This window comes from Lagopus muta, chromosome 2, assembly GCF_023343835.1.
Source record: "Lagopus muta isolate bLagMut1 chromosome 2, bLagMut1 primary, whole genome shotgun sequence".
Taxonomy (NCBI): Eukaryota; Metazoa; Chordata; class Aves; order Galliformes; family Phasianidae; genus Lagopus; species Lagopus muta.
The window spans coordinates 69,805,592-69,830,851 of record NC_064434.1 but is presented as its reverse complement, the minus strand read 5'-3'; the positions used below and the strand labels follow the sequence as shown (position 1 = coordinate 69,830,851).

Below are 25,260 nucleotides of genomic sequence, written 5' to 3'. Positions count from 1 at the left end.
TGTTCTTTGGAGACTGATACGGCGAGGCTGGATCCAGCCCTGATTGAGCTTGCGTGTCCCTGTTCATTGCAGGGAAGTTAGACTAGATGGCTTTTAAAGGTCCCTTCCAACTCTAAGGATTCTATGATCCTATAATCCCCAGAAGACAGAAAAACAGTCAGGTCACAAGACTTAAAAGTTGTTGTGCTTGTGCAACTGAAGTTCATCTGTGACAGCTGAATAACTATGATATGCTAAAATAAACAGTCCTAAATCTCTCAGAGTTCTTATTTCTGGACAAATATCTGCTCACAGTGCCCACATGAACCAAGCATTTTACAGACTATAACCATGAAAGGTAAAACTTTTCTCCATGCAGTTCACATCAACAGCTGACAGTAGAACTGAGCAGTGGGATTTGCCTTTCCCCACGCTTCTAATTAGTTTTAGGAGTAAGTATCCAAGCATACATTATGCTTGGATATCAGCTCAATTATCTACTCAACCATAAAGAGATAAATAAGCCAATTAGAACAAAAATATTTTTACAGGACAAAGATATTTATTCTTCAGACAGGCAGAACCACAATCTTTTGGCAGTGCGTAGGTGCCAGCCTACAGACCAAACACAGGAACTGGGACCACCTGGTATAATCTTGAGTCCACAGAGTGGGTATTAATGGCATTATTTTTATTTTTATTTTTTTTTCAGATACCCTGAACGATTCTATGAGTATAGTTAGGTTTGCTGGATAAATGAAAAAGAGATGAAGCCCCCAGGTTTTGCTAGATAAATCCTTGAAAACAGAAGTTAGATCAACAAAAGTACACTCAATTGTTTTCACTTTCTTAGACAAATTATGAGTAAAGTCTCCCCTTGACGTTATACAAGATAGTCTGCTGTCTTCCTTGAAACACACTCTCAGTAATCCCTTTGCTCCCTCATAGCACCTCTGCTTCTGATGAGAATGCATTTGGAGAATCAGAACAACTTCTTCCTCAAAGTTTTTGAGAAAAGTATTCCTCATTGGTTTATTTGAAATGCCCCCATCTTCTGCCCCAAGTGTACTTTGAAAAAAACATCAGCAAGTAGTGGATTGCAAAAGGACAAAAATTGCTACTTGTGTTGATGGGAAGAATGTATGGATCTATGCTTGACAGAAACCACATCCTACGGGTAAATTTTTCAGGATGCTTGAATAGTTTTAGACATCAGTAATGACAGAAAAGGGGAAATATATTTGACACTGTTTAATAGGATTTAATGATGATTTCTGAATCGCTTTCATAAACAGATGCAGTGAAGAATTCCAGTGATCATAGCAGGAAGGATTCTTGGGAAGACCCCAAAGAAAACTCTCTAAGCTTTTTAGGATCATTCTAAATTAATGTATCACCTCGGAATTGTTAGTTTAGCTTCAAAATATTCAGTGCTACCAGTGAGCATACAAGGCACTTGCACAAACCTTATAAGATAGCTTACCTAATTCTTCATTTGTGTTGTCATTGTCAGTAGCGAATGGAAATCTCTTTTGCTCTGCAAGTGACTTTGCTTGACTCTGTAAAACATCATGGTTTGTAGTGTTTAGCAAACAATGGTAAATAATTTAACAGAAATTTAACAGAGAATACTTTAAATCAAAATGTTAAGACCAATGCAATTGCTGTAACTGAAAATACAGTCCCAGTCTTCTGCAGGGAGAAAAACTGTTATTCAGTAAGATTCTGCTGTCCTTTCTAACTAAGGCTAGCCAAACATTTCAGATTAAAGGACCTTATCAGCATTTCAGTGGTGGTTGCCATTTCTGTACTACAACTAAGATGAAGTTTTATAAGTTTAACACATTCCACCTCATAGGAAAGCTTCTGTTCTTCACCCTATTCATAATTTCTTTGTCTCTACAAAGGTAAGAGTACTATGGAAAAGTAAAACAAAACGAAACACTGAAAAGAAAATGGCTCCAGCAATAAAAGTCAAGCTTAACTTTGCAGTGCTGTATTAAAGGAAAAAGGCTGTCCTCTTCTAACAACCTATATTTATGGATGAAACTACAGCAGGCTGAACAAAGATTAAACTTTATGTTCCTCAAATAGCGTATCTATGGAAAACAATTTTGCCACCGACAAAAACTAAAATACAGAAATACTGTACCCTGTTCATCTTCATAACTGTATTCCACAGATAGCTGCAAGCCTACCAGAGGAGTACATGTTAAGAAAATTCAAAATGCTTATTAAATAAAAGCCTTCAAAACTGTCCTAAGACGTAAGAATGGAAAAATGAATTTCTCTCAGAGTTCAGATCTTTTGCTTCGGGTAAACTGCGCGTCTCTGCATATTCTACTTTACAGAAGATAGTCTAACAGTCTAACACTTTAAACTTCAGAGAACATTGTTATCTTCATCTCTGAGAAGACTGCACTTTGTCTTCCTCCTGTTTTTTTTTGTCTCCTTCAATCAAAAGAAGTCCTATCACTTGTACCTATGACAGCATGACAGGTATTACAGTGACCTACAGGTGCGAAAGTAACCATCCTAAATCAAAAGAACACTTTCTGCCCTGTATACCTAATGAGAAGAAAGCTTAGTCCACTCTTCAAATTCAGAGCTTTAAACAACATTTTAAGATTAGCAAACCATGTTTTTTCTTAAAAATTGGTTTTGTTGAAACTAGAAATGATGTGTGAGCTCAAATATAATGTAGAGAATGAACACCCTACTCAGTAAAATGGAATGGGATAGTTCTTTTGTCATTAATTAAAAATAATTAAGTAGAACAGAAGAATAAGCAGGGCTCAACAGGTATACCAATCTACATTGCACAAATATTTACAAACCACAGACCTCCAAAACCAATCTTTTTGCATCATCATTTGTCCAAAGGCAGTTTCCAGAAGACATACTTCAGAAAGTTATTTTTGGTATTTAACTCCTCAGAACGTGAAGGTGATACACACTTCAACAAATTCTGAATCCAGTCACTAGTTAGATATCCTGCAGCTCTACATGCAAAAAAACCTGCAAGCCATTCTGCCTTCGAGAAGCGACTGAGAATTTATCACTGCATCAGCTTCAAATTAAACGTATTCTTGATCTCTTAAAACAAACAAAAAAAGAAAAAAGTACACTCAAAAAATACTTTTGAAACAAGGAAACTTATAACAAATTAATATATATTTAATTGCCTTAGAAAGAACTGCTGGTACTCCTAGACTGGACAGATCCGACCAGATTCAAGAAGTATAAACTGCTGGGAACCCTAGAGACTCATGATGGAGTACTATGGAGCCATTCTTTCACAACCAACTTTAGTTGATTCATACTTGAGCTTTTGAGGACATATGCCTACTGATTAACACATTTTACTTACGGCTATTTGATTGAAATTAATTCAAACTAGTTATGTAGTTCAAGGCAGTTCAACAGTCTATTTAGATTTGTTTTGTACACGTTATATTTTTGATAGCATACCAGAATTTTTTCTGTGTTGAGAGAAAGCAAGGACTCACAAGATGAAGAGCTTCTTAAGTCACAGTCTGATTCCTGGAAGTGCAAAAATGATGAATCTAGGGGAAAAGAGTGATAATTAATACCTGAAGAAGTCACATATGTTTCACTACTATATTTCCTCACATTCACTATTCTGTTCATGCTATTGACTAAAAATACATGGGGGAAAAACAAGTTTAAAAAGTTAGGTGAGGAATAAAAGGGAAAAAAACTGGAATCAGTAGATGTATTCCCCTTTGATATGGTGATGCTGACCACTCGTCCAAGAAATTGAAGCTCAACTCATCATTCCAATTCGACAGAGGAAGATAAATGGAAAAGAGGTAGAGAAAGATCTGCTGCTAGAAATCCAGGTAACAGACAAAATGAAGACTACAAAAAGTAGAGAAAATATAGCAAACAGAAACAAACTAAACATACAGAAAGTCTTTCACAAATATTACTAAGGATGCCACTACAGAAAGCCCAAGATTGACCCTATCCTAGAAATGAGAGAAAGCCAAACACAGCTCAAGACAGCAAAGAAAGAGACTAACAAAGCATACAGCAACAGCAACAACAAAACCAGAAACAAATTAACAAAAGCCCACATTGAAGTCACTATCCGATCTAAGTGGTGCTTTTACTGCTATCCCAAAAGAATTTAGCTTTTCAGTCTTCAGATCCTAAAGCTTCTACCAACTTGAAACACAAGTTTCAAAAGCTGCAAAAGCAAACAAGAAAAAGCAAGCAGACAGTATTATCTCTTTTATTCTGTATCACAAGTACCAGATATTACACTTAAAAAAATAGTAGCAGTAAGTTTGAAAGGTAATGGGGAGAGAGTGTTTGCATTAACTTCTGGAAGAAGCGCTACGCATGAATTTTGATGGAGGTCTCAGTCTGCAGTTAGCTAACTCCCCGTTTCTCTCAAACATAGACAAAAAAAAAAAAAAGAAAAAAAAGCAACAGCTTCTCATAAGGAAGTTAAGTAGTATATAAAGTCAACCCTTGTAAAGAGAAACTTGGAACTAAGCTGAGCCACACAACAGAGGCAGGACTAGTGAAAAGCAGAAGGTCAAAGTTTAAAGCTGGGAAGCCCTGTAAGAACAGCGGCTCACGATACATACTTTCCAGAACGAAAGCATTGCTGCTGGGAGGTTTCAGCTTAATCTTGCTCAGAACTTTCCTCTCCCATGCCACAGGCAGCAGCAGCATCATTAACACGTGAGTTGCGCCATATCGGTGCTGTCACTAAGTCAGTGACAGCTAGCAGCCATCCATCAGGCCTGCTGAGCAAACTTAGTTTCTCAAGTCAAAATGAAAAGATGGAGATGTGGCTTATGACCACCAGAACCGTTTTCTGTATAGCAGTGAAAATGTAGTGAAAGAATTTCTGAATGAGGTGGCAGAGCATAATAACAGTCTATCTTCATGATGCATAGGGGGAAAAGACCCTTCCACCCCTGTTAGGTTAGGTACACTCACAGCTGTACAACACTGCTTCTTGACAACCTAAAGCACAAACAGCAAAGAAAGTAGCCCAGATCTTGTGGTGGCTGCAAGAGAAATGCTGTGAGACAACAAGGTTCTCAGCTTCTGGGAAAGGAGAACTAAAGCAACAGTTGAAAGCTTAAGGGAACTTTTAAACTGGCTATTCATTCAGCAGTAAGATTTAAATAGCTGTGTACCAGCCCAATCCTTGCTATCTCAGGGTTACTGTACTGGTTTTTAATTGCCAGCTATGTGATTACCAGTAAATATCAAAAGCGAATGCAGGTGATTATTGAAGCAGAGCACCAGGGATGGATCCTGGTTACTCCAAGCTCTTTAAAAGAACATCTTCCACCAAATCGAACTCTAACCTTCTACACACACTGCCAACGGAGCCAATCAGCTGTGCCTCACTAGGACAAGAAAGGCCATAAAACACTTTGCTGTTTATTAACTCACACCTGACACTGATTTCATCTTGGCTCTGGGTGAAAGTCTTTCCGGGTCTGTACTGAAGCGTGAAGCGAGCTGGGGCTGAGTTCAGCCGAGAAGCTTTCGCTACCCTGATCTAGCATTTCTGTACGGGGACTCTCGACCCTGTACACATGCAGCCCAGAACCAGCAGGCCCTGCAGCGCGGGCAGCTCCCGCACAGCAGCCGGCCGGCCGGCAGCCTCGCTCCGCCCCAACCCGTGCCCGCAGGGCCGCGCGGAGCCCCGGGGCTGACGGCCGCTTAGCCGACTCACCGCACTCCGCCGAGTACTGCTCTGCCCACTCGCCCGCCGAGGCGCAGCCCCCCGCCAGACCCTGGCGCTGTTGGTGCAGCTCCTGCTTGAGCAGAGACAGGGTCGGGTACTGCTCGGTCAGAGCCACCGCGATCCGGGCCAGGGCCAGCACTAACAGCAGCGCCCACAACCCCCTCGCGGAGCCGAGTCCGCCGGCAGCTGCCATCTTCGCGCGGCGCATGCGCACCGCTCCCACACCGCGCCCGGGGAGAAGAGCGCCTCCCGCGGGAGGAGATGGGGGGCGGAGCAGAGAGCCGCCGCGCTGCCCGGTGGGGTATGGAGTCCTGCCGCTGGGCTGCCTCACTGCCGGGGGGCGGGAGAAAACCTCAACTCCCGGTATGCACCGCGTGAAGGACCGTCCTTCTGTCGTTTCTGAACGCGGAAACGAGGCGGTTGGAAGTGCCGGTGGGCGGGCCGTGCTTTGGCGTGCGATGGCGGAGCGGGGCGATTACCGATGCGTGGAGTGCAGTAGGGAAGCGGCGGAGCTCTACCGCGACTACCGGCACGGCGTGCTCCGCATCGCTGTCTGCGTGAGTCGGGCGGGAGCGGGCCTGGGGCAGCGCGGCTGTGGCGTTTGCGGCGGTGCTTTCAGCTATTGCTTTATGGCCTTAAGTTGTGCCAGGGTAAGCTTAGGTTGGATGTCAGGAAAAACTTCTTTACAGAAAGCGTTGTTAAGCTATGGAATAGGCTCACCAGGGAGGCGGTTGAGTCACCATCCCTGGATGTGTTTAAAAGCCGTTTGGATGCGGTGCTCGGGGACATGATTTAGGGTTGTTACTTAGGGCAGTATGGTTAGGTTGCGGTTGGATGATCTTTAAGGTCTTTTCCAACCTGAGCGATTCTATGATCTCCACAACATTCAGCTGTCTGGCTTGGGTAGTGTTTAGGGTAGGTTGTGGCCTCGGATAAGTTCTGGTGTGTTTCTCTGTAGTGTGTGGAGAAGTTGGATCACTTAGCACACTGTGTTACTTACTTACGTATTTGCCTGGGGGGGGGGGGGAAGAGGGTGTAGTCTTGATTCCCTCCCTTAAATCAGAAATAGAGACTATTTGAAAACTGGACCCATCAACAGGTATTTTCAGGTTGAAGGCAGTCAAGGTGATAAGATGGATTTCTGCTATCTTCAGACTTGCATACTACACGGGACAAAAAAAAACAAAAAAGGATTTTTGGTTGCTTTTTGTTAATATGCTATGTAGTCTGTCTCCATCATCCCTGTAGCTTCCCTTTAGATACTGAAAGGCCAGTATCAGGTCCCCTCAGAGCCTTCTCTTCTCTAGGTTGAACAGCCCCAGCTCTCTCAGCCTGGCCTTGTAGGAGAGGTGTTCCATCCTTTGGATCATTTTTTGTGGCCCTCCTCTGGCCACACTCCAACATGTCTGTGTCTCTCCTGTACTGAGGATTCCACATCTGGATGCAGCACTCCAGGTGAGGCTTTACCAATGCAGAGTGGAGGGACAGGATCACCTCCCTCTCCCTGGTGGCCACACTTCTTTTTTTGCAGCCCAGGATACAGTTGGCTTTCTGGGCTGCAAGGGCACGTTGTTCATGTTCAGCTTCCCATCCATCAGTACCCCCGGGTCTTCTTCTGCAGAGTTGCATTCAATCCTTTCATCCCCCAGCTTGTTTTGATAGTGAGGGTTGCCCTGACCCAGATGCAAGACCTTGCAGTCATGAGGTTCACCTGGGCCCACTGTTCAAGCCTGACTAGGTCCTTCTGGATGGCATCCTATCTCTCTCGTGTGTAAACTGCATTCCACAGCTTGGGTGTCATCAGCAAATTTGTTGAGGGTGCATTCAATCCCAGTGTCACTGGTGAAGACATTGAAGAGTATCAGACCCAGCACTGACCCCTGGGGGACACCACTGGTCACTAATCTCCATCCAGACACTGAGCCATTGACCACCATTCTTTGCAGTCAATCCTGCAGCCAGTTCTTTGTCCATTGAACAGTCCACCCTTCAAATCCATCTCTTTCCAATTTGGAGATAAGGATGTTGCGGGGTACCATGTCAAAGGCCTTACATGACATTGGTGGCTCTTCCCTTATCCATTGAGGCAGTGACACGGTCATACAAGGCCAGTACCATCATGGGCCTGGGCTGGGCCATGCTCTTTTTAATGCACCCCAGTCTTAAAAGTGAGGTTGCAAGCAGTTCTGCATTGCTGAGCTGCTCATACTGATCTTCTCTGAAAGTGCTGTGGATTATCAATGTTCATAAAGCTCCATAATTTCAACTAGTTTAAACTGTCAAGATAAACATACATGTACGTGAACTGCATTAACCTTTGCTTATGTTGGTTTGGCTGAAGTCAGGCTTTCGTCACATTTGCTTCCTAGGTGCTTAAGGTTAGCTGAAGATATTTTAGTATTGCAGCTGGAAAAAAAATAACCAAAATCCAGGCATGGTGAAAACTTCATCCTGGAAGTTTTATTAATGCTGTGATGTCCTCATGATTTCAGAATTATTGTCTTCATTTTGTCCAGCAAGTTTGCCAGTGCACATGCAAGTCTTCTGCAGTGAAATGTGTTGTAGATCTCACAAGTCCCTGAGTGACCTCACGCTGACCAGGTCACTGGCTGGGTCAGCAAAAAGGACTCTTCCTTTGTATAGTTAAGGCTCAAATAGAAATAAATTATATTTAGAATGGGATTCTTATCTAACTTAAGAAGATAAGCAGGCATGAATGTGTTGGCCTCTCTTTGTATGCGAAGTCCTTGAAGATGGCTGCTTTTTGTGATATCGATTTTTTTCTTCCCATTAAATCAACACAAGTAAAATAAGATTTTTAAATATTTGGTAGTATGCTGAATTAAACATCAGTTTCACAGCTGTAGATTTATTTGGCTGTAGCTAGCTGTAGCTGTGCAGCACTAGATCTATATTACAGGTGATACTGCTGCTTGTGTGTTCATTTGTGTCAGTCTCCTTCCTACATACTATCAGACAGCATCCAAAGGAGGGCTAGAAGATGGGGCAGAGTCTGGGGGGTGAGGTGTGTGAGGGGTGGCTGAGGGCCCTGGGTCTGTACAGACCAGAACAGAGAAGCTGAGGAGAGGCTTTATAGTGGCTGCAGCTCCTCACAGGGAGCGGAGGTGCAGCGCTGAGCTCTGCTCTCTGTGCCTTCAGTTATAGTTACAGTTTTTTCTGTGGTAGATTTTTTGCTTATTAAATGCTGCAGCTGTTGTCTTCTTTGTTAATTATGTCCTTTCTTCCATCCCTCTGGCTTCAATTTTAGATCCATCAAACTGTTGGTTAATGCATCTATTTTTGAATTAATTCCTTCTAACTTTGTCACTGTCATTGTACTTAGTATTTTCTCATCCAAATGAGTTTGCTTTTTTCTTTATTGGGACCAAGAAACATTAATTAATGGTAGCAGCATTCCTCAGGTGCTTTATTCAATTTATTCATTTGTTCAAATGTTTTTCTTGATATAGATATTGGGCTTTTAAGTCAATCTGCTGGTAAATTTTTGCATGCTTAACCTTTCAGAAAGTAATTCTGATAAATATCAAGGCAAAGTTAACTTTGGACACAAGGAATCACTGTCAAATTGATGTGGAGCTTGCCTGTAGTTTCGTGTTATCTCATGCTGCATTTTTTACTGTGGCAGTGTTACAGAAAGCTGCTGTGCGTGGATTTGTGTTCCAGCAGTGAGCTCATTAAAATGGAAATAGAGATCACTCTATGACTTCTGCACTCTGAGCATGACAGCTGATGTGGAGGCCTGGGGGAGTGGAATGAATTGGCTCAGGACAAGCTAGAGAAAACAAGTTGCAGAGCTGGAGGATTGGTAGCAGAAGAAAGCAGGCCTATAGATGTGCAGCTTTCTGCAAGAGCACCTTTTTGAGCTGAAGTGGCTGCTGTGACCAATTGCTGCTGCTCCTCTGCTCTCCCCTGGAAGCAATTTTCCTCTGGGGTCTGCTGGTTCAGCCTTTTCTAAGACTGTTCTGATCACAAGTACAACAAGGTAATTTTGTTACCCCCTCTCATTAGCTCAAGTCAAGGAGAGGGCACCCATCCAGGCTAGTCCATAAGTTTGAAGTGGCTGATGACAACCTATTCCCAGTGGGCTGGGTGAAATAGCCTCTAGTAGGCACAGCAGGAACCAACAGATGCATTCGAGAAGTATATTTTTTCATGTCTTACCACCTGTCAGTGGCAATTTCTGACTTTTCAGCTATATCTGTGTGTGAAAACTACATTTCAAGTTTTCTAAATGCATTAATATTTGTTTGTTAAATAATAAAAAATGAATTGAAACACTGGGCTATATCAGCATGGAGGAACAATGCAACAAGAAAAAAATACTTTTATTTCTCAAAAGGAAGAAAAAGGTAGGATAGGAAGATAAAACATATCTTTTGAAAGACGTAAATGATAAATGAAATATGCACATCCTTCGTAGTTTGTTGATCTGTATCAATCTGAAGCCTGTAAAAATAGGTGGTGTATCTTTCTGGTTTATAATGGAAATGCTTGTATTGACTGTAATGTCAAAGGGCAAAAAAGCAATTCTTCTGGATGAATTAGAAATCAATTGAAAATAAAGATTACATTAAGGAAAAACAAATGAGAATTGAATGGCTACTTTGTATTTATGCTTTTGTGCTAAGCTCAGGAACATTTCATGAACTCTTGCTTTCTTTTCTTTCTAATTCTTGTTATTTTGTGACTTTCAGAAATCGTGCCAGAAACCTGTGGATAAATACATTGAGTATGATCCTGTCATCATCTTGATTAATGCAATTTTATGTAAAGCACAAGCATACAGACACATTCTTTTCAATACAAAGATTAATGTAAGTTGTATGCACCTACTTTGTAAATTTTTAGGTTAAAAGTAATACTTGGGTTTAATACATTGGTTGGAATAGGTGTAAACTTCAGGATCTGTTCCCTTCCACTGATACCAGCAAGGTGAACCAGTCCTGTTTCCAGATTAAGGGTCTAGTATTGTGAATAGAACACACAAAATCTCAAAGGACTATTAGCTACAGCACAATTTTGTTTTTATATTTCTAATTGAAACAGCTTTCTCAGTTAAAAAAAAAAGAAGTTAGAAAACAGGCCTTGCAAACTACAGTTACGTACTTTCTTCCATGCAATTTTCTACATTCTCTAATTTTCCTATCTTGTGAATTGATGTTAAAAAGATTATTTGAGAAACTAGGGATGCAACAGAATAATTTGTTTGTATTTCTAAACATATTAAAATCCTCAGAGGTTGTTTGTTTAGAGATATAGGGATGTGTTTTAAATTCTTATTAAATATTAGTGCTTTACCTTATGTTTTTATTATTCTTTCATTTTTCAGTTCCATGGGAAGCTCTACATATTTTGTTTACTCTGTGAAGCTTATCTGAGGTGGCTGCAACTCCAGGATTCTAGCCAAAGTACAGATCCTGATGACTTAATCAGATATGCCAAGGAATGGGATTTTTATAGAATGTTTGCTATAGCTTCTTTAGGTAAGAACAATAATTATTTCATGTAAGTATCAAATGTACTTCTTAAGCATTCAATAATTTCATAAGTCTTTCAGCAAATCTGCATTGCAAGAATTAGTAATATAGAGTAGAAGTCGTGTCCAACCCAGCATGGCTAAATGATTATGCACACATTCTCTAATTTGCCTTCATTCGTTACGAATTCATTTTTCAAACTTGATTACAGTTCAGACAGATATGATATTCAGACTGACATGATCAGCATTTGACATCAAATCACTGAAAAGTGGCACTATTTAAAAAACAGTCTTAATTTGTTTAAATAGCTTGAAGACTAGCATAGAGCTCAGCCTTATTCCAAGGTGCAAAGCTCCAGATACTGTTTTTATATATGATCATTGTTTCAAGCACATTAGCATTCTCAGCAGTTTACATTGTGCCTCATTCTCTTGCCTGATATATTGCCAGTTGTGTTCCCCATAATAGAGAGTGCTCCTCTTTCTACATTAATCTATTTAAAATGACCCTGTTGGTTTTACTCATTTTAAAGTCAATATGTAACATGGGGAGATGCTTCGTTATCGTAGGATTTTGCTTACAATTTATGGAAAAAGGAAAGACAACTCTTTAAAAACAAAACCAAACAAAGGAAAATATTCCTGTGCTCTAAGACTGCAGTCAGAGGCAGGGAGACTTTTTGTTTTATTTTCATTAAGGCTTTTATTCTCTCATTTTTTTTTCCAGGTGACATTCTTTAAATCAAACATGCAGACAAAAGTTAATATTTCCCTTAGACATTGAGAATCTAACTTCAGTTGTTTATTTTCTAATGTTGCTCTAGTAGGTTTTCATTACATGTCAGCAGAAATGTTGGAACTTGTATTTCAGTAGTAATTCAGCTATTACAGCTGTCATGAGAGTTGCTCTGATGTCTGCATAAGTTCCAGTGTTACACAGGGAAAAGGTATGAAGAATAGCTCACTGATTTTTTCACCTTAGTATTCCTCCTTACGCTGCATGAATGAGTTCATTTCTGGGGACCTTTTCAGAAAGGAAATGTACTGATGGCTCTGTTTTACTGGCTAACATACAATTTGAATTTTAAAAAAATACCCAACAGAAAATAACAAAAACCTCACCTTCTGTTAAAAAGAGCTTCATATACCTGTGCTGTGTGATGTTAGAAATTACAAGTATGACAGTCTTGCAAGCAGAATTTTGCAATAGGATTATTTTGAATGTAATAATGCTGCATTGGTCTAAGTAGTAATGTATTACTATTAAAATGAACAAAGGAGATGCAAATCATGATCGTGTTTGCATGTGTCTTTTAAATAGCAGTGGCCCAGGTGCATTAGAGAAGTGTCACTTCACTATAAGGTATCAAAAATGACTTGATTTTGGTGCTTCATTTTCTCTTTCCAACTTCTCTTATTATCTCTTAGAACAAACTTCATTTCTGGTTGGCATCTTTATTGCCTTGTGGTGGAGGAGACCCAAGATGCTAAAAACGAAGTCTGATTTCATTTTACTTCTCAAGGCATTACTGTTGTCCAGCTACGGAAAGCTTTTGCTAATTCCAGCTGTTATTTGGGAACATGACTACACACCTTTGTGCCTTGTGTTTATAAAAGTATTTGTCTTGATATCAAACTCTCAGGCAATTAGAGGTACGTTCTTAGAATAGAATCATAGAATCACCAAGGTTGGAAAAGACCTTCAAGATCATCCAGTCCAACCATTCAACCGTTCTTGCTTTGTTACTGTATTATTTGTATAGAATGTGTGAGAAAATGCAGCTGATAGATAAGTCATTTCTATTGTTATATTTTTTTAATCAATATGAGATGTATGATTGAGAAAGCTGTAGCCTAAAGTGATGATATTTAGATTTCATATAAAGCGAGCTAAAAAAACAATGTAGCATCATCTCTTTCTGTGTACTGCATTAAAGCCATCAGATCCATCAGTTACAGTTTGAGACATTTCAGTGTGGATCATCAAAACGCAGAGTAGAGTGTGTCTGGAAGACGAATGTTTTATATTAATTTTATGCATAGCTTTGGAAAGCAGATGTTAACAGATTTGTGTGATTTCTTTGGCATACAAATTAGTATGAATTCTCGCATTGTTTCTATGGTCTTAGGTGGAAATTCATAAACTTGTTTTGTTTTCTTTTGCAGTTACATTGAACTTGAACCGAGTGTTCCCTTGGTTGGCTATTTTCTTTGGATTAATTTTGGAAAATGGTGTGGTTTGTTTGGTCCAGAAAATTGGATGGGATGTTTGAAATGTCAGCTCAGACCTAAAGAAATATGGATAGGGTGATGATCATTTTCAAATGAAGAAGGTCATAGGATATCCTGAGTTGGAAGGGGCCCACAGTCCAATTCCTGGCTCCACACAGCACTACCCAAAATTCAAACCTTGTGTCTGAGACTGTTGTCCAAATTGCTCCTCGAATTCTGGCAGTCTGGGGCCATTACCACTGCCCTGGGAAGCCTGTTCCAAGTGCTCAACTTACCCACTGTTGAAGAACCATGTCTTAACACACAACCTGACCTCCTGCTGGTGCAGTTCCATGCTGCTCCATCAGGTCCTGTTGCTGTCCCCAGAGAAAAAATCAGTGCCTGCACCTCTGCTCACCTTGTCTAAGCAAGATCTCTGCCATCAGGCACTGAAGACACTGTTTTTATAGTGATAATGAAGATGATCAGTAATAAAAATTTTAGTAGACAGTTTGAGAATGAGCTAAAATGAGAAGCAGTTCAAGTTTGTGTGTTTAATGTGATAAGCAATGAAACTTCAGCCTTAGCTTGTTTTTCTATTAAAAATGTGAACATTTCACTATCCTAGGAGCGTTATAAATCTAGCTATATAAATGACTGAAATAAAAAAGGTATGCTAAAAAAATTTCAGCTCTGTTAGCAATCACTGCATTTTGGCAGAAAGAGAGGGATGAATTGTTCTCTTAGGAGGAAGGAAAAGAATCGGTGGAAAAATGTAAAAGCCAAAATTGATATTTCTGCAAAAACAGGTTTCAGAGAGAAATGAACGTGTGCAAGCAGATTTTTTAATAGAAAAGGCAAATACTGCAGACTGAAACTAAAGTGGAAAAACTAAGTTCCGTTCTTTGGTTTGTTTATATGAACATTCCAGAATAATAAAATGCCTAGTTCTAGAGTAATCTCTAGGAAGTACAGTTTTCACTGGCTTTGAATTGTATGTTATTTCATAAAAAGTGAAATGTAAGACTGGAAAGAGGCAAGATTTGGAAAGTATTAATAAGGCGACACTTATGAAAGTTTGCACCATTTTCCTTCGCAGGCAAGGAGAGGGATAGATGGCCCATGAAGGAACTGGCAGAATTGATTGTCTCAAGGCAGTAGTTAGGACACTGACCTACTCTTCTGCAAACCAGTTTCCATTGTGTTTCATCCAATGTTTAATTTTTCTGCTTCAGTTCTGGAAGGCTGTACTGTCTACGGTACCATTTAGCTTCTTCATTTTTCTCAGGTACAGTCTGCTATCTGTGTTGTGCAAAATGCATTAGTTGAAATTTTGCAACATCTTCCAAGTTAACTATGAACAGGTTTAGAGTAGGTCTAGATTATGATCACAAAAGACATCAGACATTAAAACCCTTGAAACTATGCAGGCCATGTTGTTACTGTGTTAGAAAAGCAAAGGATTGCTAATTGTTTTTCAATAGATTAGAAGCCAACACCATATATGTGCCACTTATTAAAATTGGCATCTTTCTGAGCATGTGATGTGGCCAGAGAAAGCAAAAAAATAATTAAAATAAAATAAAACCATAAAAAATAAAGTGCAGCTCCATTTAAGTACACAAGACAAGTCAACACCAAAACTGTTCCAGTAAGCAAATAGTTGTGAAGGTGTATGAGGGATCCACCTTGCTTTAGCAACTTTGGCAATCTGGTATCTAGAACATGCATTGTTTTGCATAATTAGACTTGGAGAGGTACTCCTCCCCCATGATCTTTTTCAAAACTGTACATTGCTGATGGTGCTTTGAAGAGCTTGTCTTCCTACACTGCCAGACACATCATTGCAACATATGCTGCAGTTTGAGAAGGTGAGATGGGAAAGTGCACTAAATATTTTATAAAAGCTTGAGGGAAGCAAGTTTGGCCTGCTTTCATTTTCTTCCTTCACCTTCTGCCCATAGTGGAAGAGGGGATGTTGTTCTGCTGCATGAGAGAGGGTGACAAGAATATGCACTAGGAAAATGCTGGTGTCTGCTGAGTTAAACCCCATTTGTTATTGTAACTCTCATATGGTATTTTCCAGCTTCCTGTACATACAAGGAAAAGATTTTATATTACATATAAATGTCACCAATTCAGAAGCAAAATGTGTAAATAAAATGTATATAAATTTGAAGGGAGCCATTTTCTTAAAGTTTATTTAGAATTAAAAATATTTTGGGACACTTTCTGAGTTTTATTTAGTAGACCTAAAATGGAAATGAACGCTTCCAAAGAAGTGCCTATATCTTCTGTCACGCGGGCTAATAATATCTCAGCTATGCTCTCTGCAATGCTATCAGGAGCCACCATTATTCTTATGCAACTTTGAGGAAGGAGAAAAAATTAATAGCTACACAGCCGTGGGCAAAAGTAGGTGTTGTACAAGCTTTCAGCGGGATCATCATTATCAAGTCACGCAGGGCACTCTGCCTTGTGTGATTTTATGGCTACTAATGTACCAGAGTTCATGTGACAAGTGCACTAGTACTCCATGAATCTAGTATGGACTTGAGGATTTTCTCAGTGTGTGCGTGTGTGTTGACCATTGACGGTGTTGGTAAGGACTGCATTTTTGATGCATTTGGGAAAGGGTCTCATGGTGCTTCAGAGAAAACCTCGACTACTTTAAGGTCCTGCCTGTTTAAAACAGTCACGTCTCTCTCACATTTATTCTTTTTTGTCTTTTGATCTCATCTTTCTTAAATTTGTTTTTGTAATGCAATAGTCATCTGTGCTAGAAAATGTATTAAAAATAGGCTGCCCTTCCTACATAGTTTGATATCATTTCATTAACTTGGATGAAAAGATTTACTTAGTTTAAAAAAAAAAAAAAGTGAAGGTCAGAGAAATGAAGTGTTTTGCTCAGAGCCCAGTAGGATATCATGGTCTACAGGAGAAGGAAACAAGTCCAGAATCCTGTCAGATGAAGTGTACAAAACAAACAGTGATGTTATTTAGATTTGGGTTGTGCCAAGGTTTAGTGATTATCCAGTGAGAGCTGTGAACTTTAACTGGGTCCATAGGTCAAGTATTTAGAAATTACTCTATACAACAGTGGAGAACAGGAGTAAAAGTTAGATAGTTAAAAGGATGTAGGTGACAGGCAGAATTGAGAAGATCATTAGAAAAAAAAAAGGGGGGGCGGGTGGGTTAGTCTTAAGAAATAGTAATGCAAGAAAAGATTGAGCTACTATGGATGTAGTATAAAACAGTATGTGATTAAACAAACATCATACTCCTAAATATTTCTAAGAATGAACATGAAGGAAGAATATTATTTCTTGTAAATATTCTTGCCATATTCTAAGTGACAACATTGATAAATGACGAAGGGTATCTTCCAAACAGTAAAGTCAATGACTTTCCCTGAAGAAGTTACTGATATCCTCATTATTTTAGCAGATTGCACTCCATCCTTGTAAATCCACTTTTTCAAACTAATTATGCAGAAATTGATAGAATCAATTGTGGAATGAATGGAGAATCTCTGCTGTTGCATAGCCCTTCCTGTTCACAGCAATAGCGTGTGTTCCTCTGGTGAGGAAAAGGCTACTACCCTTGTGACTTCATTCAAACATAGACAAGTGAGTCTTTCTTTACACAACCAGTCCTATCTCCAGCACATAAGCTGCCATTTGTTATCCCAGTATTCATAAAACTGAAAGTAAAATATCCATCTGCACTGGAAAACTATTAGCAGCTGATTTCTCTTAAAACAAGAAAGCTATTGTTTTTCAGGAACTTGCATTTTTCCAATCCAGTTCTCACCCAAGTAAGTAATAATAAGCACTGCAGTGCCATCTGGAGTTTAAGAGTAAAGCGCTGTTCTTTCCAAAACTGGAAGGAACATAAAAGCACTGTTAGTATGGAATCTTTTATTATTTTTCGTTCTGTAATATCTCCAACCTTCTAAATGAAAGTGCTGCTCATTTTCACTTTGGAGAAATGCTTAAATGAATTTAGTGATCAAAATCAGCCCACAAAATAATTGTTTCCTGACTTTGTAACAGAGTTAGTTCACAATTTCACTAGGAAAGCTAGGAAATGCAGATTACTTTAGTATGACAACTTATTTAAGACATAAACAGTCGTGTGAACTGTGATTATTCTGAGTTAAATTAAAAAAAAAAAAAAAAACACACAGTAAAAGGCATAGTGAACATATGAACATAGTGAACATCACTGCTAAAAGTCAGTAGGAATTTTGTCACTGAATTAATTTGAAACCCAGGTTGCCACAGTTAGAATTTGGAGGAAGGAGTATATGACGAGATTTCAGTATTCTCTCCTCATTTGTAATGCTGTTTTGACCTTCTGAGTCTTTCCAGTAATGTTTATGTATTATGGAGGTGGCTGGAAAGAAGACCTGAAATTGAAGTTCTATAAAATCTTTCCCATAAATATGGTCTCCTGTATATGTAAAGCTCTTTTGAGCACTGCGTAAATAAACAGCAGGAATGCAAAGCAAATACTACCTAGCAAATACTGCCAACTATGTTTTAATTCCTATTCATAAGGATTATAGACTTTTTTTTTTTTCTCTCCCTTCTGTATAAAATTGTGGTTTAAATTCCTTTACATAATATGAGAGTGTGAACTCATACAGTTTGTATATGTGCTGTTTGCTGGAAAAGTAAGTCCATATGACCCCTAAATTTTCTGATCACCTCTAACTGTAATTTTTAGGCAAAAGAATTGTTCACAAGATGCACAGTATTGCATGCCACAGCTATGTATGTGAGGGAGGAGTAGGGATATGAGTTAAGATCTGAATACTTATCTTGAATATGAGACTGACTACAGCTGTGACTTTGACCTTATGTTCGTTTAGGTATGTTTGTATCTGCATAAAATGATTTCACCGCCATCATCACAGGATTTGGGGGAGGATTAATTTGTTGTTGTTTTCTGCTTAAAAAGATGAAAAGCATTATGTCCTCTCAGCTGCAGGTTTCTGGGAGTCAGTCATCACCATGAATGTCAGATACTGAAACAGACATGCCAGGAGCCATACAATGTGAATATCAAAGTTGACATGTTCAAAGAATTCTTTGTTATGTTAAAGGGGACCTTGATTCTAAGCCTTGGTGACAAACAGTTGAATAGCATACATATATGCAGACTTTTAGGGCTATATACTTCAAATCATTAATCCTTTATAAGAAATTTTAAGTTATTGCAGCTACATGTGCCAAAATAAATCTGAAATTGGTTCAGTAAAATTGAAGGGGTGGGAGTAAAACATTAACTGATCTTACTTTCAGCTGTCTGAAAGGAAAATTTATTTGGCAGCTTGAGGCTTTGTGGTGCAAAGGACAGGTATGTCTTGCATAAGAATTATTTTTTGAAAAAGTATTACTATTAGTATCTTTTTTTTGGTAAATTAATCCAGTAGAATTGCATAAATTTAAACAAGATAGCAAAATGTTGATACAGAAACACTTTTACTCATCTTACATTCTCTTCTTATAACCATTAATTCACTCTACTTGTAAGCATCCATAAAGGTTTTTTACCTTTATAGCCATTTCCTGCCATGGATGCCTGTTGCCCATCTGATGCTGTCTGACGTGCATCACTCTTGAACTCTGATCCCTGCTTTGGTCTCTCACTTTGCTTCCAGTATAAGATTTGGTTTTAACCTTCAAAGCCATTGATGCATCCTGTCTTGGCTACAGCAGAGATAGCATCTTTTTCTCTCAGTAGGACTACAGCATTCTTTTCATCAACAAAAATCAAAAGCCAACAAGAATGTTATAATAACTAACTAGGAAGAAGAGGACATTGACTGCATAATAAAGTGACATGTACCAGAATCAGGAAAAATGGATTGGACTTTGAAGGATAGAGAACATAATTATATATGTCATTTTGAGCATACTGCTGATCAGCTTTTTCAATACCAAGGGTCTCTGTTTCCACCTGAGGACATTTCTCCTACTTTGCAGTGTGAAAATGGCAGTGAGTTGCACAGCTAGGAAACCGTAACCCATCTTGAATTCATTCCATCCGGGGAGAGAGCAATATGAAAATGAGACGGTGCTGATAAAGAAGTATTTGTTCAGCAAGTATAGACAGATTAAAAACAACTTCTTGATAAAACAGCATCAAAAAATGTATACAGATCGTTTCTGCCTTCCCTCATTGTTACCTATCTGCTTGCATTAAATAAAAATGCCAACATGATGATGCTAATCTAGTTCAGCTGCAGGAGCTCTTTGATAATAAGTTCAGAGAGGCTTTTAATCCTTTATGTTCTGTCCTGATGGAGGACAGCAAAACAGGAAGTTCTCATGCACAGCTCCTTCCTCTTTATAATGGCAGAGTGGAAGATAGCCATCTGCAATCTCATGCCATTATACTGAAAAGTGCTGGCTCCTCTCAACTCCTCGCAACAGCTGTTCCTGAGTGCGCAGCTTTGTCCTGAGCAGGCAGCTGGCTCTGCTGCTATTGGTGGGCAGTGATCTGTTTGCACAGAGTCAGGGCTAAAAGGGAACCAGAGATGATCTGGTCCTTCCTCTGGCCGTGAGGCTGGACTGCCACTTTGGACGGCTGTTACGGCTGGCAGCCACAGATCCTGTATGTGAGAGCCAAGTTAAGCTGTCTATCCTAAATTAGGAGACCTGTCAGATTTCACTGTGTGCAGTGGCAGTTTAATGCCCAGTTGTTTTTCAGCTTTTAAACTATGTCAATCTATTCAAATTTGTGAAAATGTAAACTTTACATGAGAAATTCATCATGAGAATGGTGGCTTGATTTTTACCAATGCAGTTTCCTCTTTTTATTTTCTAGTTGCAATTGTTCAAAGTCTCTGCTACCTCCTGCAACAGCTTTGCTAGGACAGAAACATTAAAATTTATCACTTGGATTCCTTAGCTGTACAACTGCAATGTATATGGGGCTCCGAAATAAATAAGGTAGTCTGTACATTTTTAATCTACCATGGAATTCTCGTCCAGACTTTTACACTGGGTTACACACAGTTAAGTTGAAACGAAAATATGATCACTGTCTGAAAACTAGAGCATCTATTTTAGAATGGAACACAAGGGTTGGACATCGTGAATTGAGATCTCTGTTTCAGGATAATAAATGCATCTGTACAAACTCCCTTTTGATTTGTAAAAGAATTGTAGCCTAAGTCTCTATAGCCAGGCACATTTTTAAACGGATTCTCTTACAAAGTAACATCTACAGCGAGATATGCTTGACTCCTCTAATACTGATTGACGTATTTGTCTCTACACACCTGCTTTTAGCGACAGAGAAAAGATTTTGATTCTCTATGAGAAGTTCTATTCAAACAGTAGAACAATCCTCCATTTGCAACATAAATAAAAAGGACTTTGTGAATGACTGGCTAGCGATAAGTGGCACGGGGACAAGAAGTCCCATTGTGCGATCGCAGAAGGCACTGAAGACAAGACAAACCTATTTACATATGAAAACTCAGACCTTAAGCAAATCCTACAGAAGAGGACATGAGGCAAGATAAACGAAATACGTAAAACAGATGGGAGAATTTCTTCCCCCACCGCCCCAGAAATTACCACAAGTTTCCACCACACTCATTTATCGTGAAAGCATCAGTCAAAAAGAGTAAGAGCAAGATACTAGCAAAGATTCTCTCTGATATTAAACAGAAGAAAGGAAGAATATCAGGACTCAGAATGTAGGTGTCCTGCATTCAGAAGACAAAAAGGTAACAAATAGTAACAGGGTTTTGATATTCTTGTACTATGAGAAGTGAAATGTCCTTCCTGACAGTCTATTATTTTTTTTTTCTGCTAATTCTGATAAAAAGGCCTTCACCAGTACCAAACAAGTGTTTAAATCTTCAGGTAATTTACTCTTTGTGGAATGTAAAAGACAAAAATAGTTTTATTCCAGGACATGAATAGCCCATGGTACATTGTTAGTAACACGGGTTATACACGTGGTCCTATCTAAATTTTTTGCTTTTCTTATTCAAAACTTTGCCTCAATTCTTATAAGTTCATCTCTGTATGCAGTGCTTGAACTTTCCAGTCTCTTACACAGGCAGAACAATCTTGTAAGCAGTGGGGCTTTCAGTACAAATAGTGCTACAGATTGTTGTTAAATTCTGGATTCAGTTGAACTGAAGACACGACAAAGGGTTGAGTTCAGAGGAAAAAAAAAGAAATAACAAAACTGCCTGTATCCTACAGGTGCTTTTGTAAGTGAAGTGATGACCTTACCATGTTGCCCTTTTGCAAATGATTTAAAAGGTTCTGCTGGTTGAGGAGTCAGAACAGTTTAGGCTATAGCTGGTAGGATGCAGACAGGCAACTTCATTGTTTGTGACAGTGGTTGGTATCCTGAGCCAAAAAGAGCTCTAAAACTATTACTCATGTGTCTAGCCAGATAATCACAGGGAAGTTTCTGACCCATGGAAGAAATGCTTGAGATTTCTAAACGAGAATATTTAGCACTGTGAGAAGGATTGAACTACTTCTGCTGCCACAAATGTAAGGCAGCAGTTTGACACACGTCTGAACTCTACGCACTGACAATTCCCAACAGCAACCAATGTAGTCTGCTCCAGTCGCATGTTTTAACTTCTAATAATCCACAGTCTGTAAGAGATTTCTCTTCTGATTTACACTGAGGAATTCTCAAAAATTGCATTATCTTAAAGACATTATTTTAATAATGTTGCAGCATTAATGTGTTTAAAACCCTGGCAAAAAATCACTGGAAGTAGTCACGAGCCTGTGTATTTCAAGAGGAAATAGTTTTGTCTCTTTAAATTACATACCAACGTTATCTGAAAAATGTAAATTCTGTTGCTAAAAGCACATTCCTCTGAAATCAGATGCGAGCTTGATTACCCAATGCTGTTTGTTTCCACATCCATCTAATGAATTTTCCTGAATAGAAAGGATGAAAGGAAGAAATAAATAAATAAATAAATAACAGCAACACATTTGTGCAGTAGATGTTCATCCTCCTCCAAAATTACCCTTTCATTTAAAAACAAATGGCCAAATTCACTGCTGGCCCTCTGAAGAGACAACTTTCTGCAGTAATACTGGCGCTTTCTTATGAAGCTTAATTGCCCTGCAAGCAGCAGGCGCCAGTCCAGCACAAATCAAGACTCACCTACAGTTTAATCAATTACATCTGCCCTTGAGCAAATCTACATTGTGAGCTATGTCTGCTCTTCCAGACAATCTGATCTTGGGATAGCTTGTCACTGTGTACAAACCATGTATACAGATTTCACAGATTATTTTAACCTTAGAATACCAAAGAAGGCAGCCCTTTGCAACAGACCCTGCATGCTTGCAGAGCTGATTATGGAATTAGAATAGCCAGAAAGCCAGTCAGAACAGCTTGGTAGAGAGCCTTACCACTTAGCAGATGGAGCCTTAAAACTTCAGAAAATGTTAAAATCAATATCAGAATACTTTTGAAATAAGACAGAGCTCTAGTTTATATTAATATTAATTATTAATTTTTTAAGAACAAGTTATTTCCTTACGTCATGCAGTGTTATTAAATTTAATAGACTCAGATAAACCAGCAAATATACATCTGAGGAGTTGTTTTCTTAGAAAGTGCATTTAGCAAATGGAAAGGAATACGAACCTGAAACTACTGTGGAGTTGTATTCTTTGCAGGCAGGCCTCAATAAAACAGGAGTAAATTCTTTCCAAATGGCTCAAAGGCACAAAGCTGTAGACTGGGGAAGAAAACAGCCCTGATGATGGGACTCCTTCTGGCAGGTACACCTGTTAATCCACCCATTTCACATTTCTGACTAGCAGTCAGCTGAATGACAGAATGAGGAAATTTGTTCCCCTTGCTGACAGAACAATCAGAACAATCTAATTCCGTAAATAAAACTAATGGTTTTAGCTAGACAGCAATGGAAATAAAATGCTTTATTTTCAGGTAAGAAAAACTATGCATCTGTAATAAATAACTTCAACATTAGAAATCCATGACAAGGAGTGTACGCCCAGATTTTAAAACCTGTTGGAAAATGACAAGAAAAATCCCCCAAGTGAGCAGCAAAGCTAGTGAAACCAACTTGTGTCTGAGCATCTCCTTCCAGACCTCACTTACTTCCTTCCTCCAAAAGCACTGACATTCCTCACCATAACACTCACACTTCCAACATCCCATTTAGTCCAAAAAGCAATATCCAAAGTCTCCCCTAAGCCTTTTCTCCCATGCAACATACCCAGTTCTCACACTTGCCAACATACACGCTGCAATCTCCCACCTTCCCACACCACCCACATGTATTTAGTCTTGGCAGACAGAACTAGGAAAGATGCAGCAGGCACCCAGGCTGCTGTAGAGCTCCAGGCAACCGCCCAGTTTGTGCTTTCTGGCTGCTGATGACCATACAGAAAGGAAAACATGAATTTCACCTGTGATTCTGGCAGCCAAAGCAGCACTATTCTTTCTTCTACCAGTGGCTATTTTTTACAAGGTTTGCAAAAACAGAAAAACTTTGCAACTTCTATCACATCAAATTTAGTTAGTAGCAAAAAGACTGACAGCAGGTGCTTGGACAGTCGTTACGTTAGCTGTGTTTCTTGAGGAACTAGATCAAATGCAAGGCAAAGTCTCAGCTTAGTAAATAAACACTACTTGATTAACTTATTTACACAGATTCTGGGGTTTTTGCTACTCTGTTGGATTTAAAACTGCAAACAATCATTTTAAGGAAATACAAACTTTTTTTTTTTAATCAACTTATTTTAAAAACCTGTGGAAAATAATCTGGTTACCTATATTAGAAACTAAATTATTATTTGAAATTTTGATCATTATCATTCCCCCAGTCTTTCAATTTCACGTGACCAAATCTTGCTTTAAAACTTTATCTTTTGAAAGCAAACTGAAAGATGACTCCATGCCATCTGTAAACAGAGAGTACAACTCTGTTTCACCTTTACTTAAAAACTTTCTGTGAAGCAACACTAATCATTCGTAAAAGCTAATCAAAAGATTATCTATGGCAAATTTCATCACATTACCTTTGAAAATACTTGCACTGCCTGTTTGAATACTTCTCCTATGTCAGCATAGGTTGCTGGAGATTGCATGCAGCAGCAGTTCTGATTTCAGGAAAAGGCCCCTGATTCCAGCTCCATCCCACTAAAAATCTATAGAACTGGCAGAGAATTCCCCAGGAACTGAAGTTGGACCTCAATGCCATCTCTTATAGCTGTCAAATACATCAGCCATTCTTTTTATTTTATGACACTTGAGTCCTCGAGTAGAGCACTGTCTCATGATTCTTCTCTGTTTGCAGACTCTGAACATTGCAAAACTAGACTGTGATTTAATTCTGACCATACAACTGCAGTTGTCATAGCAATAAAATGAAGGTACATTGTCAAAAAGCCTTCAAACAGCTGACACAGACCTGGTAATTCCGTTTCTAATCCTTTTACCCCACATGTAGACACTCTAGAAGAAGACTAGTGAAGATCTCACAACAGTTAATCACCTTCTCAACCACTTTACTAAGTTTTCTATTGCTGAGCTGCAGGATGTTTTTCCTGTTTTCTTGCCAGCCTTCTCCGAAGTAGCATGGGCTAAGCTGACCGTGTGGCCTAGGAGTTACATGGTATCACTTGGTAATATACACTGTGTCTGAATAGGATGAAAAAGTCTTTTATCACATTTTCGGAAGTATCTGTGAAGCTTTCCTTTGGCTGAGGGCTCCCATCTACCACACAGCTCCTGTCTGCTTTCCATAGTAATGAGGGACATGGTTTAGTGGGGAAATACTGGCAATAGA

The 25,260-nt window shown here is 39.1% G+C and overlaps 2 protein-coding genes across 4 annotated transcripts in view; one reads left to right on the top strand and one right to left on the bottom strand.

Moving 5' to 3' along the window:
* TTC13 (tetratricopeptide repeat domain 13) overlaps positions 1–5,958 on the bottom strand; it is a 36,981-nt gene extending 31,023 nt beyond the window's left edge. Inside the window, exons 1-3 of one of the 3 annotated variants that reach the window (XM_048936100.1) lie at positions 5,708–5,958; positions 3,451–3,545; positions 1,463–1,538 (exon numbers count right to left, since the gene is read on the bottom strand). In XM_048936100.1, the coding sequence (XP_048792057.1) occupies positions 1,463–1,538; positions 3,451–3,545; positions 5,708–5,927 (391 nt within the window). In that variant the 5' untranslated portion in view covers positions 5,928–5,958. The remainder of the gene's footprint in view (positions 1–1,462; positions 1,539–3,450; positions 3,546–5,707) is intronic. The other 2 variants (XM_048936101.1, XM_048936102.1) reach the window with 2 other exon arrangements.
* A 173-nt stretch (positions 5,959–6,131) lies between these two features.
* ARV1 (ARV1 homolog, fatty acid homeostasis modulator) lies at positions 6,132–16,254 on the top strand. Its single transcript, XM_048937045.1, has 5 exons — positions 6,132–6,276; positions 10,435–10,554; positions 11,070–11,223; positions 12,648–12,872; positions 13,386–16,254. The coding sequence occupies exons 1-5, from the start codon at positions 6,178–6,180 to the stop codon at positions 13,490–13,492; spliced, it is 705 nt and encodes a 234-aa protein (XP_048793002.1). The 5' UTR covers positions 6,132–6,177; the 3' UTR covers positions 13,493–16,254.
* The last annotated feature ends 9,006 nt before the right edge of the window (positions 16,255–25,260 follow it).

Coding starts and splice junctions, on each gene's coding strand:
- ARV1 (XM_048937045.1), top strand. CDS start 6,178: ATGGCGGAGCGGGGCGATTACCGATGCGTGGAGTGCAGTAGGGAAGCG. Junction 6,277..10,434: donor TGCTCCGCATCGCTGTCTGC/GTGAGTCGGGCG, acceptor TGTGACTTTCAG/AAATCGTGCCAGAAACCTGT. Junction 12,873..13,385: donor AAACTCTCAGGCAATTAGAG/GTACGTTCTTAG, acceptor TTTCTTTTGCAG/TTACATTGAACTTGAACCGA.